The sequence below is a fragment of the Gobius niger genome (assembly GCF_951799975.1).
Source record: "Gobius niger genome assembly, chromosome: 1".
NCBI lineage: Eukaryota > Metazoa > Chordata > Actinopteri > Gobiiformes > Gobiidae > Gobius > Gobius niger.
In genome coordinates, this window is record NC_136852.1 from 12,881,972 (window position 1) to 12,897,263 (window position 15,292).

At 41.0% G+C, this 15,292-nt stretch overlaps 1 protein-coding gene across 1 annotated transcript in view; it reads left to right on the forward strand.

Moving 5' to 3' along the window:
* The window catches only part of dync2h1 (dynein cytoplasmic 2 heavy chain 1), a 66,648-nt gene that overhangs the window by 18,370 nt on the left and 32,986 nt on the right, over positions 1–15,292 (forward strand). Inside the window, exons 52-74 of the mRNA XM_079575302.1 lie at positions 92–256; positions 3,237–3,361; positions 3,844–4,092; positions 4,286–4,394; positions 4,589–4,702; positions 4,807–4,949; positions 5,027–5,105; positions 5,209–5,369; positions 5,660–5,797; positions 6,559–6,672; positions 6,753–6,913; positions 7,017–7,140; positions 7,238–7,359; positions 7,498–7,584; positions 7,678–7,804; positions 8,516–8,657; positions 9,236–9,345; positions 10,058–10,156; positions 10,841–10,964; positions 11,463–11,626; positions 13,272–13,391; positions 14,275–14,409; positions 14,843–14,986. Of these exons, the coding sequence (XP_079431428.1) occupies positions 92–256; positions 3,237–3,361; positions 3,844–4,092; positions 4,286–4,394; positions 4,589–4,702; positions 4,807–4,949; positions 5,027–5,105; positions 5,209–5,369; positions 5,660–5,797; positions 6,559–6,672; positions 6,753–6,913; positions 7,017–7,140; positions 7,238–7,359; positions 7,498–7,584; positions 7,678–7,804; positions 8,516–8,657; positions 9,236–9,345; positions 10,058–10,156; positions 10,841–10,964; positions 11,463–11,626; positions 13,272–13,391; positions 14,275–14,409; positions 14,843–14,986 (3,056 nt within the window). The remainder of the gene's footprint in view (positions 1–91; positions 257–3,236; positions 3,362–3,843; positions 4,093–4,285; positions 4,395–4,588; positions 4,703–4,806; positions 4,950–5,026; positions 5,106–5,208; positions 5,370–5,659; positions 5,798–6,558; positions 6,673–6,752; positions 6,914–7,016; positions 7,141–7,237; positions 7,360–7,497; positions 7,585–7,677; positions 7,805–8,515; positions 8,658–9,235; positions 9,346–10,057; positions 10,157–10,840; positions 10,965–11,462; positions 11,627–13,271; positions 13,392–14,274; positions 14,410–14,842; positions 14,987–15,292) is intronic.

A 15,292-nucleotide genomic window follows, 5' to 3' on the forward strand; every position in this document is an offset into this window, starting at 1 on the left:
CCACTGTAATTCAACATTACTTTAACTATTGTGCCTACTGACTCTTCCATGTATCAACATTGTGTTCCGTGTTCTCTCCTTTTCCTCACAGCTCAATCTAATGTGACAGACAGCGTATTGGAGGTGGTGGCGTATGAGGCCCGGAGGCTTTTCAGAGACCGACTTGTTTCCTCTAAAGATCACCACACCTTTGATAACATTCTGTCGTCCATCATACGCGGAGACTGGGGCTCTGATGCCATTGACAACATGACCGGTACAGAACTATTAATGATGCCTGGGTATAAATGTGCTCCTGTGTTGCAATCATACTACAAATGTAAAGTGCATTTGACAGGTGTTAATGCTTTTGAAAATAGGACTTTTATAGATGGATAACATCGGTTGCAAGTTCATCAGTTGCATAATTATCATTTTATTTCAGTGAAGCAGCAATTTTAATGATGAAATGGGCAGAAAAGTTATTTTTATTTGAATTTTAAAGTTGCTGACAGGAAGTGACATACCTGTAGATAGATGAAGGTAATTTTCCAGAGCAGTTTCAATTTCCTTCGCAGGGTGTCTGGGCGCACCCTTCGAGATCGGGTGAGGAGCTCAGTTACCCGAGAGGAGCTCGGAGTAGAGTCGCTGCTCCTTCACGTCGAAAGGAGCCAGCTGAGGTGGCTCGGGCATCTGTTTCGGATGCCTCCTGGTCGCCTCCCGCGGGAGGTGTTCCAGGCATGTCCTATTGGGACAAGGCCTCGTGGAAGACCCAGGACACGGTGGTGGGCCTATGTCTCCGAGCTGGCCTGGTGTCGCCTCGGGGTCCCCCCAGAACAGCTGGAGGAGGTGTGTGTGGATCGGGAAGTCTGGGCATCTCTGCTGAGACTGCTGCCCCCGCGACCCAGCCCCGGATAAAGCGGAAGAAAATGGATGGATGGATGGAAGTTTCAATTTCCTATTGGCTTAACATGGTCGGAACAGCAACAGTTTACCTTCTTCTATGTCACTTCCCGTCAGTGTCCAATAAGGAAGCGAAACTATAAACATCACAAAAGTGGCCAAACTAAAGAAAGCTGGGTATAATCTTTAGCAAAACCTTGGTTAATATGTTTTAGCAAAAATTGTGTGTAATGTGTTATATACTCTTTAAACTCTGTTCAACCAGATTCATAACCTGTAAAGAGATTTCAGTGGGGCATCAAAAAGCATTATCAAGCAAGTCATTTAATCTTGCCAAAATTAAAGAGACTAGATGCAAGTTGGTCATTTTATGCTCACTACTGCCACCTCGGGTTGTATATGTAACTGCAGCTTCTATATTAAGCTTGTGCATGACAGTATTTCGGCCCGAAGTAACAACATTTTAAGTGACAGTGCAGGATTTTAGCGGCAGTTGTGGTGAATAGGTCAGGGCTTATTCTACACATTAGGACATAGCTGGAACATGTAGGGGGAGGAAAATACTTAGTTTTAAAAAATTTAAACAACGTTTAGTCCCTTAAAGGCCTCAATTGTATTTAAAAAGCCACTTTTATGTGGGGAAGAAAAGTGTATATTTGTGCGTATTTGATCTTATAGTGACCCAGCGGCTGTATGAGTGGTCAGCATGGCGCTTTTACTTTCCATCACAGCGGTCTCTAGTATGTTCCAGGACCAAACCTAAAAAACAATTGATCCTGGAGCATTGTAGAGAGTGAGTGATCAAAAGTAAAGGCGCCATGCTGATCATTCATAAAGCCGCTGGGTCACTACAAGGTCAATTACGCACAAATCGTAACTTTTCTTTTCCACGTAAAAAGTTGCATGATGCATCTTTAAAATGGATTAAAACTGGCATTAAATAAAACGTTGAAAGAGAAATGGAGAGAGCTTTAGGGATACTGAAATAAATACAGTTATTACCAAGCAGGTGCTCATTGGAAGTGCAAATGAGTGACTTTATAGTCAAAACAGTCGACCAACAAACTCCAAGGCACTCTTTAATGTAACGTTAAAAAAGCCTTTTATGCCATTGTTCGACTAATTTTACTGTTCATAAAAAATGAAAAAGTGAAGAAAAAAAAAATCTGGTTTAAATACTCATTCAGATGCACTTTTACTCTGCAGTTGCTCGTATTGTCCAGTTTGCTTTTGAATATTGAAATTTCCCCGATTCCCTCAATTTGTGGCATTAAAAAGCACTGAATCTGACTAGCAGCTGCTTGTATAAACCCCGTACTTACTCTTTATACAAATACCCTATGCAGCTGCTACTATGTTGGTTTATAAAGCATTCACAGGACGCAGTAACCGCACTAGCTAAAAGGGGGCACTACGGGGTTGGATAGAAACACAAAAGTAGACCTAATGTTGTGGCCAACTTTCCTAAACAATGAAGTATTTTGGCCTCAATATATTGAATCTGCACTTCATTCTCTCATTTAGCTAGCTTTCACTAACACGCTCCTGTTAGGTTTGTTTATATATCCCCTGCGCCATTAAGAACTGTATTTTATTTTGGTTTATTTGCTATTGGTTTAGAATTGTCGATACGGGTCACTGAGTGTTCACCAGCTGCCCAAACAAAGTGGATTTTCCCAGGAAATGCACCGGGATCCGATTCAAGTGGCCCAAATGTGAAGTTTGAGTCATGAGTTCGATCTATGCATTCTTTGTAGCCTCTGTATTTGAGCACAGAGCTGAAATAAACAAGCATTGCCTCACTATGACAATCTCTACAAAGTGGCAGATAGTCACAGGGTCAGACCGAGATTCAATTTTATATAGTCATACAACGCCCACCCCGCACTTGCAGCATTACAAGTCCTTGGAAAATGGCAGCACAGACTTAAACAGTGGGCTCAGCTGCAGATAAGAATAATGATCAAGAGCCGCGGTCTCCAAAATAAATGCAATGTCATATCCTAAGCTCAGCCCTTGAAGCGGCAAAACAAAGAGAGCGCGACTAAAGGGGTACCGCAGGGTGTCAGGGGCCTAATGGAAGCTTTTATAGAGTGTGTGATCTTGAGTTTGCTTTCAACAACTTTATAAGAGCAATGATACAATGTTTTCACTTGGACATCACTCCCAACTGTTGTCCTTGCCCTTGATTATAGAAATAGAAATGTCACTTAAGCAGTAAGATGATCAAGGCATTCCTTTGATGTGCTGTTTATGAATGCTAGTAATTACTTTTTTTTGTTTGTTCGTTAGTTTGGCAACCATTCATCTTTAAGTCTTGTTTAATTAAAAGTTTGTTCTTCCTCTGTCTGCAGATGGCTTCTATGTGACATGGGGTGCATCTGAGGGGGCTGTGACTGCTCCAGGCCAGTGTCTGCCTCCTCACGGCAAACAGCTGGGCCGCCTCGCTTCTGCAGATTTTAAGCAAGTCATACAAAAGGTGAACAAAATTAGCATTATTTAAACATTTCAAGATCATAGTAATACAGCTGAATTAGAATTAAGAGCTGGAGGCTGATTTTTCCATGGAGAGCTGCATGTTGGTGGTTTAGTATTTTGTCTGGTCATAACAGAGGAATCCAATTGGGCAGTTGTCATTGTTTTACAGGCCAATGCACATAATCGTTCAGGTGGTGCTTTAGCCCTTCTGCCACGGCACCGTCAATCAGGCTTGGAACCTTATGTGATTGTTTGCACGAGCCAATTCATCAGAATTCACCCAGAGCTAAAAAATAGAAATGAACCAATCATAGTTTGGATACTACTGGCCTAAATGTTTCATCCGAGGTTGAAAGTAAACTTAAGGATACAATGCATGACCTGCCTTTGTTTCTTTCGGCTTGTTAGTGACAGTTCCAATGCTTTTTAGCCTCACCTGTGTGTCTGTCCGCTCTCCCACAAACCCCCCCCCCCCCCCTCCAGGGAGTGGTGCTGTACAGTCGAGATAACAGGGAGCTGGATCTGCTGCTCTTCAGGGAGGTGTGTGACTTTGTGTCCAGAGTTGAGCGTGTCCTCAGTCGACCTGGCGGCTCTTTGCTCCTGGCAGGGAGGAGCGGCGTGGGCCGACACACGGCTACATGCCTGGTGTCCCACATGCACGGGTACACGCTGTTCACCCCAAAAATCACCCGCGGTTACTCTCTCAAACATTTCAACAGTGATCTGAAGACGGTACGTTGAGAATGACTCGCACAATTTTCTTTATCTCTTGTAGTTACATTACATTGACTTTACGTTGTCAGTGAGGTACTAATTAATGCATTACATGTAAGTCGTAATGTGTAGGATAATTTGAAAGAGGGCTCTATCTTATGTAATTGAAGTACTATATGAACTGTGGCATGCTTTACATGTTTGTATCTAGGTGATGCAGCTAGCAGGTCTTGATGGGCAACAAGTTGTTCTATTGCTTGAAGACTTTCAGTTTGTCCACCCTGCATTTCTGGAGATGGTCAATAGCCTATTGTCATCAGGTATGTGTTTCCATATTGATATGCTGTAGTTCAATATGTTTTTTTATACTGCATTAGCACTTTTGTTCTCCCATTGTTGAATACATGCATGGATTGGACGGTTAGCAAATCCATTTGGAAGAATAGTTGTTGCCTGTTATTAATACATGTTATTATCCTATTATCCTATTTCTATAATGTTTTGTCCCACATAGGTGAGGTTCCTGGCCTTTATACTCCAGAGGAACTGGAGCCTCTTCTCTCTCCTCTCAAAGATACTGCCTCTCAGGATGGATTCACTGGACCACTCTACAACTACTTTTCCTACAGTATGTCAGCAAATGTTTTCTAATATTTTGCGCCGTAATTTTTTTCACGCAGTTCTCAGAGTTTGTGTTCTCATGTTTATTTTTTTTGTAATACTACCCATTAGGAATCCAACAGAACCTTCACATTGTTCTCATCATGGACTGTTCCAACTCCAACTTCACCATCAACTGTGAAAGTAACCCAGCCTTTTACCGCAAGTGCTCTGTGCAGTGGATGGAAGGATGGTCTGATGGCAGCATGAGGAAGGTAACATACAACACATGCAATTACTGAACAAGATCATGACTCTTTTTGGCACTTTTAACCAAAACCCACTGCTGCAGATTCCTGAACTGTTACTGGCGAAAACAGAAGAAGGGGGAGAAAGGCTTGAAGGAGATAAGGCAAAGGGGAAGCCCTCCGGTAGGACACCATCATTAGTAGAATTTTCTACCGGTGTACTTCTGTGCAAATACCAATATACTGTATCTATGATTCAACTGTCTTCAATGAATGTTTCTGACAGGGTCTGGCCAAGCAGATCTTTGCCGTTTGTTCTTGATGGTCCATGAGTCCTGCAAAGAAAATGGAGCGACTCCAAGCCAATATATGTCATTTCTGAAGGTCTACACTACGCTGTACAGTAGAAAACAGAGCCAGCTCACAACCCGGCAACAGCACCTACAGGTACACATTTTTAGACAGGTCGGAAAACTTGTCGTTGATCATTTTCATTGGACATTCACGGGCAGGTTAATGTTTCCTACACTGACTGAGGCGCATTGTTTATTACATATCAAATGGATCACTGGTCTTGCAAAATCTGTCGGTTGTTTCATGTTGTATTTATAACTTGTCTTTCTTGTAGTTATAAGGATATTTGGTCTCATGTGTGTTTAGTGTTGCCATCGTTATGGGCTTGACTTCATGTCTCTGAAAATGATCTATAAAAGTTTTTTGGTTTTTTTTGTCTTCAGGCAGGTGTGTCCAAGCTCAATGAGGCTAAGGAACTGGTTGACGAATTAAAAAGACGTGCAGCTGAGCAGAGCGCTTTGTTAAAGACTAAACAACAGGAGGCAGATTCGGCCCTGCAGGAGATCACTACCTCGATGCAGGTAGAGAGTGGGCGCATGTGTGTATTGTTTAACACTGACTCTTAGTGGCAGACAGAAGGACAGGACCTCAAGCGTGGAATGTCTGCTCCCAACTTTGTATGATCTTAACTTATTACCACAGTCTTCTAACTTTCTGTTCTTTCTTCAGCATTTCTTCTGTCTAGTCTTCCCAAATCAACTTGTGTTTCCCTTGGCTGCGCACCCCTACTGTGACGCCATTGTTTATTTACTTTTGTGTGGGTCCTTGTGGATTTGTTTGTTCTGTGGCTCTCATCTAGTGTTGATGCATGTTTCAATTCTTTGTCTGTTTTTGCTCATTTCTGGTCTCAAAAAATGTAAAGAAAGAATCTGAACTCATTAATCTTGTTGTGAGGCTTTTGATAAAAGTAATATTAGTGGAAGGAACAAAACAAGACAAAAATACTATGGAATTAGCTTTTCATTGTAATGAACAGCTACTATCTTGCTTTGCCAGCAGAGATTGACTGGTGAGATGAAGGGACTGGTGAGATGAAGGAAAGATGATGTGATGGAAACATAGATGATTGTCTGAAGCATTCAGCACCAAGCACATTTCAGGGATAAGAGAACAAACACGCTTTTCAGGGCATATCAAAAATGCCTGTTGAAATATATAAAGCTATGAAAAGATCAAAGTACATGCAGTAAATAAATAAATAAATAGAAATTGAAAAGATTTTTTTGTAAGGGCACACAAACAGAACTACATATTACATGCTTTACTTCTGCTTTCTCTTTAGAATGCCAGCGACCAAAAGACAGAAATGGAGAAAATAAAAGGAAAAATGGCCCAGGAGGTTTCTAAGATTGAAGAAAGGAAAGCACAAATTGATGACGAGCTGAAGGAGGTTCAGGTGAGCTCTGAAAGTATATGCAACAAAAACAGCTCTTGAATAATATTAAGCCATTGTGTGCAATGACTATTACCCTTCAGCCTTTGGTAGAGGAAGCAATGCGCGCAGTGGGCAACATCAAACCTGAAGCGCTGTCTGAGATCCGCTCCCTGCGCATGCCTCCTGACGTCATCAGAGACATCTTAGAGGGAGTCCTTAGGCTGATGGGCATCTTTGACACGTCCTGGGTCAGCATGAAAAGGTGAGAGGTAGAGGTTTAGTCATTAGATAAATGATATTGATATAATATTTTATATAGCGTGTAACAAACATCTCTATCTGTATCTACATGTACATTTCTTCAGCTTTTTGGCTAAACGCGGTGTGAGAGAAGACATTTCTACATTTGAGGCAAGGAACATCACTCCTGAGATCCGTCAAAGTGTCGAAGAACTGCTCAAGAGAAACTATGCATCTTTTGACCCCAAGGTCAGCGGTGATTAGTCTAATATTGTGTAGATTCATATCATGTGTTAGTAAACTAAGCTTTTGTTATAGTCCTGTTGTGATGTTTTCTTTTGATCAGAATGCAAAGCGGGCGAGTGCCGCTGCTGCACCTCTGGCAGCTTGGGTCAAAGCCAACGTCCAGTATTCACATGTCCTGGAGAAAATAGAGCCACTGGAACGAGAACAGGCTGGACTAATGGAGTAAGGGCGGAAAACACTTAATCTCTTCAATAATAGATGTTTACATGCAATAAATAGACTCCATGCAGAATGGATCTACACATATTTAATTATTATCTGTGGGTAAATGAAGGACACGTTTAACTTTTTTTTTTTTAGGAACCTGAGAAAAACTGAAAACAGGAAGAATAAACTGGAGGACTTGCTCAACTCTGTTGGGGCTAAAGTCAGTGAGCTCAAAGAAAAGTATGTTACAGGTTTATCACTATTTTTTGAAAATCTATGCCTTTATAAGAATTGATTCAGGTCTTACTTTTATGTTTTGTATCTATCACAAAGGTTTCAGTGTCACACTGCAGAGGCTGCTAAGCTCGAGGCAGAAGTGACAAAAGCTCAGGACACCGTCACTGCAGCTGAGAAGCTCATTTCACAACTGGACGGAGAGCACACCCGCTGGAACGCACAGGTGCTTTGATGTATAGGTCTGCATTGGTCTGCTGGTGTGTGGAGCGTTGTGGGAGGTTTTACACATTTAGGGAGAGAGAGGCTCATTTAACATCTAAAAACTACAGGAGGTGTGTGTGCTTGTGTGTCACTGGCCGATGGCTCCTGCTGTCTTGTGTCCCTTCTGGCTGTTTTTAGTCCTTTCCAAAGCATCTGTCTCCACCTTAATTAAAACACTCAATCTCCTCTTGCCACACACTCAAACACTCCCCACCTCCCCCCGGCCCCCAGCCAAGAGCCTTTGACTTTCTCCTCACGTATTTCCATATATTTACAATTACTGACTTGCGCACACTCACAAACACACACACACACACACACACACACACACACACACACACCCTTCTTGTCTGACTCTTCATGCTCGCCGTGGCAGCTCTGCTCTGCTGTATGTTAAGCCCTGCAGCTGTTGTGTTGTTTCCTCATAGCGTTCGAAGTTAGTGTTGCAGAAATTCATACGCAGCGCTCAAGTTTAAAGGTTGCAGCATGTTCCACACGATTAATACAGACTGACATGAAAGGCCGTTTCTTTGCGTGTGGCTGTAGGTGAACTGAACTGTTTTGGAGTAATTGGCATGAGATTTGCAATGTCAAATAAATGCATACAGTATATTACAATGAGTATGCATGCATATTTGTGTTAAGTCCTTCCTGATTCTTGTTGTTGTTGCAGATGTCAGAGATAAAGAATGAATTGGATACCCTCCCGATCAGAGCCATGCTTGCAGCAGCCTTCATCACCTATCTGTCCGCTGCTCCTGAAGACCGGAGAAGGGTCTCTCTGGAGACATGGATGGCCCAATCTGGACTGCAAAGTAAACTTATATTAAAGCTGCGCTAGCTAAAAAGCTCTGTTATCAAACCATGAAAGTCATAGTTAGTAGAGTAAAATCTCTCAGCTGTTGCCTAAATTAGTTAGTTAGGCAGAGTCCATAGCAAAAGTTGAGATGTGAACAGGGCAGACTGCCAATGCTAACACTGTGCTAATTTAGCCTCTGACTTCCTGGTTCTATATTCTGACTTACAACAGCGCACATGGTCTGTCACAAATGGCGCTTTTACAAAGAAGATCTATGGTGCCAAGTGAACTTTACTCTACTACAAGAAAATAATTTGATTACCACAGCACAACATAAGCTATATGCGACTCTTAACTGCATCTCTCCAAACTCCAAAAAAATGTGTGACGGCATCTATTGGTCAAAAAAAGTGTCCAAAAAATTAGTTATGATGCTTTCTTTTATGTGCTATATTGGGTATGTGTATCGTTAATGTCTGGAGTCTGACATACAGTACAGTATTTTGCAGCCATTAAATCAAATAAGTAAAATGTTTGTGCAAAATACAATAAAATGCCTAATGCACGTTTTCTATTGTAAATGTATTTTTCCAGAGTTTGACCTGCGGTCATTCCTCTGCACTGAAAGAGAGCAGTTAATCTGGAAGAGTGAGGGACTGCCATCTGACGACCTCTCTATGGAGAATGCCCTTGTCATACTGCAGGTTAGAGCTCAATACATTAGTCATACTCACATTGTGTTCACTTCCATCTTGTAAGAGCTGACCATGAGCCGTTGCCAGCCATTGTTGGGCCAAACCATTGATTGTGTAAGATTTCTTGCTCTGTCTGCCATTCATTGTTCTGCACTTGTTTATGTTGCTGTTTCCATCGCTGCCATTCAGATCAATGAGTTAAAGGTGAGTGCGTGTGTTGTGTCCTCCAGTGGTTAAGCTCTTCTTCTTCTTTGTTGTCATAGTCATAGTGCTTTCCACATCTCCTATATGTCTGTTTATGTGGACTTTCCTGTGATGGATGAGCTTACAAAAGGCATAATTCTACTTCAAATCCAGAGCTTACTTGGTGATTATCGAGTTATTAAAAGGTTCAAACCTATAAAAAAAAAAAAATCCACACCCCTACACACACACACACACACACGCAGGTATAAAGCAGATTCTTCTTCTCCTGACAGATTAAGAAAAGCCGGTGGAAAATGAAGTGACATATAAACAGGTCTGAAAGAGATGGGTTGAGATTGGGAATTCTTGGGCAAGAGACCATGAAATAGGGTAGCGCAGGATGAAAGGAGAAGGGAGGAAGAGGATGTCATTCCTTAGCCTGGCATGGGAGTGACTACTGTTCGATAAGCAAGACAGCGGTGAGACACGCACATCAAGTAGCTTCTTTACCAAAACCGTGTCCGTCTCCCATCAGAGTGTCGCCTGTCCATTCCTGATTGACCCATCATCGCGGGCTACAGAGTGGCTATGTACGCATCTGAAACAGCACAGACTGGAGGTCATCAACCAACAGGTAAAAATGTGTTCATTCAAGACCGCAAAAACGAATCAGAATACTTGTGATGAACTGAAATAATCAACTAAAGCTGCATAGTAAATTGCCTGATTATTGTCATCTACAAATTTAATCATCACTTGTTATTTGCAATCTGTTTAAGAGCAAGATTCAATTTATTTCAATTTCTATGCGCACATAAAAACAACCCACACAGTCTGTTAAAGCACACGATTCATTTAATAAAAGTGCTCATAAAATATGCTAAGGTGCATTCATTTAAAGGACCAGGCCACCGTTTTTCCATAGTTAGATATGTTCTTACCTGAGCTTAGACGAGTTGATGTGTACCTGTCTGGTCTGTGTGCGTGCCCGTGGAAGAGCTTGGTCACGTCTAACTTCACCCCCGTTTGGAGCTATAGGAATATGCTGGAGAGGCCAAATGCTAGCAACATTTTTGGTTGTTTTGCGCGACTGAGTGCACGCACAAAGACCAGACAGGTACTCATCAACTCGTCTAAGCTCAAGTAAGAACATATCTCGTTATGTAAAAAACGGTGGCCTGTTCCTTTTAAAGTGTGTTCAGTGCAATATAAATGTCTATAAATGTCTGTCCGTTGCACACGCTCTGGTTTTAATAATCTTATTGCAAATGGAAAGAAGCGGCGGGCAAATGTAAACCAGTGTGCTTCCTTTCTACAGGACAGTAATTTCATGACTTCACTGGAGTTGGCGGTCAGATTTGGAAAAACTTTGGTGATACAGGAAATGGACGGAGTTGAACCTGTGCTCTATCCATTGCTGAGAAGAGAACTCATAGCACAGGGTAAAAGATTCATGACAGTGAATACAAAAGTGATTCTGTTTAGTAGCTTTTAAAAAAAAATCGAGGAAGCACTCCGAGGTGTAGTTTATTTTGGGAAATTTTTAAAATTCATTGGCGAGTTATGATTTTCACTCACCATTATTCAGGCTAATTATGTAAATGTGTTTTGCATAAATAACTTCATATCAATTATCCCGCTGTTGAAGAGGAGAGTTTATTATCTGAGTTTGGAAACACACCTAGAAAAACAAGGTGTTCAATCATCTCGACAGAACAGTTGTTTTTGTAAAAGTAAATTGGCATGAGTGGGGACAGAGGCAGTGCAAGTGAGGATAAATTATCCACTTAAAAGTGCTGTTGAACAAGAAAAGAGGTGAAGCAGAGAGATGGCACTACCGCAATGCAGCCTTTTAAAGACAGGCAGAAAGGAAGTTGGTTAGCTCTTGTTTGTCAGATAAAGTTTGTGGTTTTGCGTTTGACAAAGTCTTTTACTTTCAGGTCCCAGATATGTGGTGCAAATAGGAGACAAACTCATTGACTATAATGAGGACTTTCACCTCTTTTTGGCAACACGAAATCCCAACCCCTTTATCCCTCCTGACGCTGCTTCGGTGGTTACTGAGGTCAATTTTACCACTACAAGAGCAGGTCTCCGAGGACAGGTAATGTTCAAACATAAATTATAGAGCACACAGAACACAGCCTGACCAGTGAGCCTCTACGACATGCTCACATATCCATCCCTCCCCACTATCTGAAGCTATGGGCCAGTTGTTCAAAGGGAATCTGATTTTGGCTATCGGATTGAAAATGGGTTGTTCAAAAGGGAAAGAAGGATTCTGAAATCTGAGTAGATCATGTAATCCAATCCTAGTTTTAATCGGGATCAGGCATTCACTTTGTGTTGTTCAAAACAGTTTAGTAGGATATAATAAACAGGATTATCCTGATCCCAACAGGGGGTACGATTTCAAGGTGGATTTCTGGAAGAAAATGTGGCTTTAAAGTTGGTCAAGTAATCAGTTTGTGTAACTACTTTTATTTATATTTTGCTCTTGATTTGTTCAACTGTTGTAGATAAAGTATAGTCAAGTAAAAATAAAATAATTTTGTCCCCAAACAGATTTGAATAACAAACAGAAATGACATGTTCAATATTTCTGTCATTCATCACTATATATTAATTACAACACAACAATCATCAGACATGAACCTGTCAAGCATAATTTCTAACAATTGCGTTCCTTACTACACGTTCAGTCAGTCAAAATAAAAACACTTAAAGTGAACCCATGTTCTTCTTCTACCTGTTGTTCTTTACATTGCTGGTAGCCCACATTGTGATATGTTGTTCCGGATTTGGTGATTGTTAAGACTGTATATCTGAATCAGGGTGATCCAATCCAATGTTGCTTTGAAAAACCGGCATAAAAGTAAGACGGTTTACCTGATCCTGGGTAGCAAAAAATGGGATTTCCAACATTTTCTGAACAACTGTGATGATAAACTTCACTCATTCACTCATCTGTTAAAGGAATAGGCCACCGTTTTTACATACTGAGATATGCTCTTACCTCACTTTAGCCGAGTTAATATATCCCCGTCTGGTCTTTGTCCGTGCGCTTTGCCAGGCAAACGGAGCACATACGCAGCCTCTCCCACATGTCACATAGCTCCAAAAAAGCTCACGATAGAAGCTACCAAGGTCTTCCACGTGTTCCCTATTTAAATAAAGTTACGTGAAGTGTTTTCATGCGAAGTATATTTACACAGAAATGTAGCATGTCGATTTTATAAGCAAATAAAAAGGGGGACTATATATAAATATATACTATATATACTATAAAGACTTCCCCCCGCTCACTTCCGTCAATAACCTTTAGGAGTTACTGCGCGGACGTTTTACTCCTCGTATCATTACGCCTCACAATATAGTCCCCCTTTTTATCTGCTTATAAAATCGACACGTTACATTTCTGTGTAAATATACTTCGCATGAAAACACTTCACGTAACTTTATTTAAATAGGGAACACGTGGAAGAGCTTGGTAGCTTCTATCTTGAGCTTTTTTGGAGCTATGTGACATGTGGGAGAGGCTGCGTATGTGCTCCGTTTGCGTGACAGAGCGCACGGACAAAGACCAGACGGGGATATATTAACTCGGCTAAAGTGAGGTAAGAGCATATCTCAGTATGTAAAAACGGTGGCCTATTCCTTTAATGCCACAATATTACAGTATACCTACAAGCTGGTAGATCTTATTTTGAAGTGTTTCATACTCTATATAATTCTCCTTTTTCCTGCAGCTTTTGGCCTTAACCATCCAACAGGAAAAGCCTGAACTGGAAACTGAGAAAACCAGGCTACTTCAGCAAGAGGAAGAGAAGAAAATACAGCTTGCTAATCTAGAAGAATCGCTGTTAGAGGTAGACGCTCACAGACCTTAGTGCCCCATCGTAAAATCTTTCCCAAGCTTAAGAAAAACATGAAATTAAAGAGAAAATTGTCAGTCATTGCACAATATCAGACGAACTAGACACGTAATTATTCACAACTTGTAGAAGTGTATTTGATTTGACATTTTTCCGCTTCACTGCTTTCTCATCTATTTTATTCAAATGCTTGTAAATTGAACTATATTAGCTTCAAAGCTTAGATTTGATTGTTGGAAGTTCTACATGAAGAGTAAAACCAGGAAAAAATGTTAGAAGTTAGAAATTTGGTGTTTTTACCACATTGGAGCTATGGAGTTTACAGTGGGCTTGTCACGCACTGCACAGATCTTCAATGATGTTTAGGTCAGGAAACTGTGAAGGCCACGGCAAAACCTTCAGATGGCACCATTTGATATAATCCATCGTGGATTTTGAGCTGTGTTTACCATCGTTTCCCATTTATAGAAGCCATTTCCTTGATGATATTAATCCATTTGTTTAAAGCTGTGATACTTGCCATATTTGGGGGCATTCATTCCCAAACGTTTGCTCTGGCCTTTTTTTACTTGAGTATCATTTTTTTTGGAAATGTCTTGTACAACCTCATGCCTTTTGGAGATCATTTCAGCTTCCCCTTCTCTTCATTATTAGAAATTTAGATCCGGGGTGCCTACACTTTTGCAACCCACTGTAAACACACATTGTTTCGGGAAGTGAAATTCCCCAAACCATTTTTTTCCCACTAACTTTTCAAAAATGTAAAATACCTACAGAAAATACAGTACTTTTGTAGCTGAACTGGGCCACACAGGACATGTCTTGCATTATTTATCTATTCTGAAGAACCTGATTTAATTTTGTCTCTGTGTGGCAGACTCTGGCCACAGCACAGGGCAACATCCTGCAGAACAGAGAGCTGATAGACAGTCTGAACCAGACCAAAGCCAGCAGTGCCCTCATCCAGGAGTCTCTGGTGGAGTCCCACAGGCTGCAGGCGTCTCTGGACCAGGTACAGTGACTTGTGAAATAGGTGATCCTTGTTTCAACCATTTTATATATGTTTAAGATGATACAAGTAGAAAAAAAAGAGTATGTCTCAGATTACTTTTAGGCTATTTAAGGAACACCATTACCATAGTTTTCTACCATTACTGGGAAACACTGCATACACAGCATGCATTATACGCACACAAGTATCAGTTAAAACGCATCGAGGAATTACATAATCAGCCTCTAGGGAGCAGTGTTACACCAACCTACTTCCATCCAGCATTTGCATAAACCTCTCCCTGTTTGTTTTTGAATCTTATCATCTCCTTCTCGATCCTTGCATTTTTCCCTCTAAATAATAAATCGCATTAATAATGATGTGACTACTCTGCCCGCATGCACACAGAACACATCCACGGCTAAATCCTTTTTTCTGTTGGGTTTCATTTTAGGAGCGTGATGCCTACCTGCCACTTGCTGAAAGTGCCAGCAAAATGTTTTTCGTCATCACAGATCTGTCAAAGATAAACAACATGTACCGTTTCAGCTTGGCTTCTTTCCTGCGCTTGTTCCAGAGAGCTTTGCAGGCTAAGAAGGTAATGTTAGTACATCATGTGCCAACATTTGTCATGATGTGAAATATGAGCAGCCAAGACTACCATGTTTCTAGGATGTGAGATATTCAGCTAAACTGATGGCACCCTCCCACACAGAGAAACTCTTTCATGCTTTGACACCTTATGTTACAGTGTTAGATTTCTATAGAATTTTGGATTATTTTTAAGTCCTACAAAATTGAGCCAGATTGAAATATGTTTGCCACATGTGTCATTTGCGAATTGTCGACTTTAATTTAGATACCTGGATGTTTTAGCTCTCCGTTGCTTGATGGAATTTTGAAC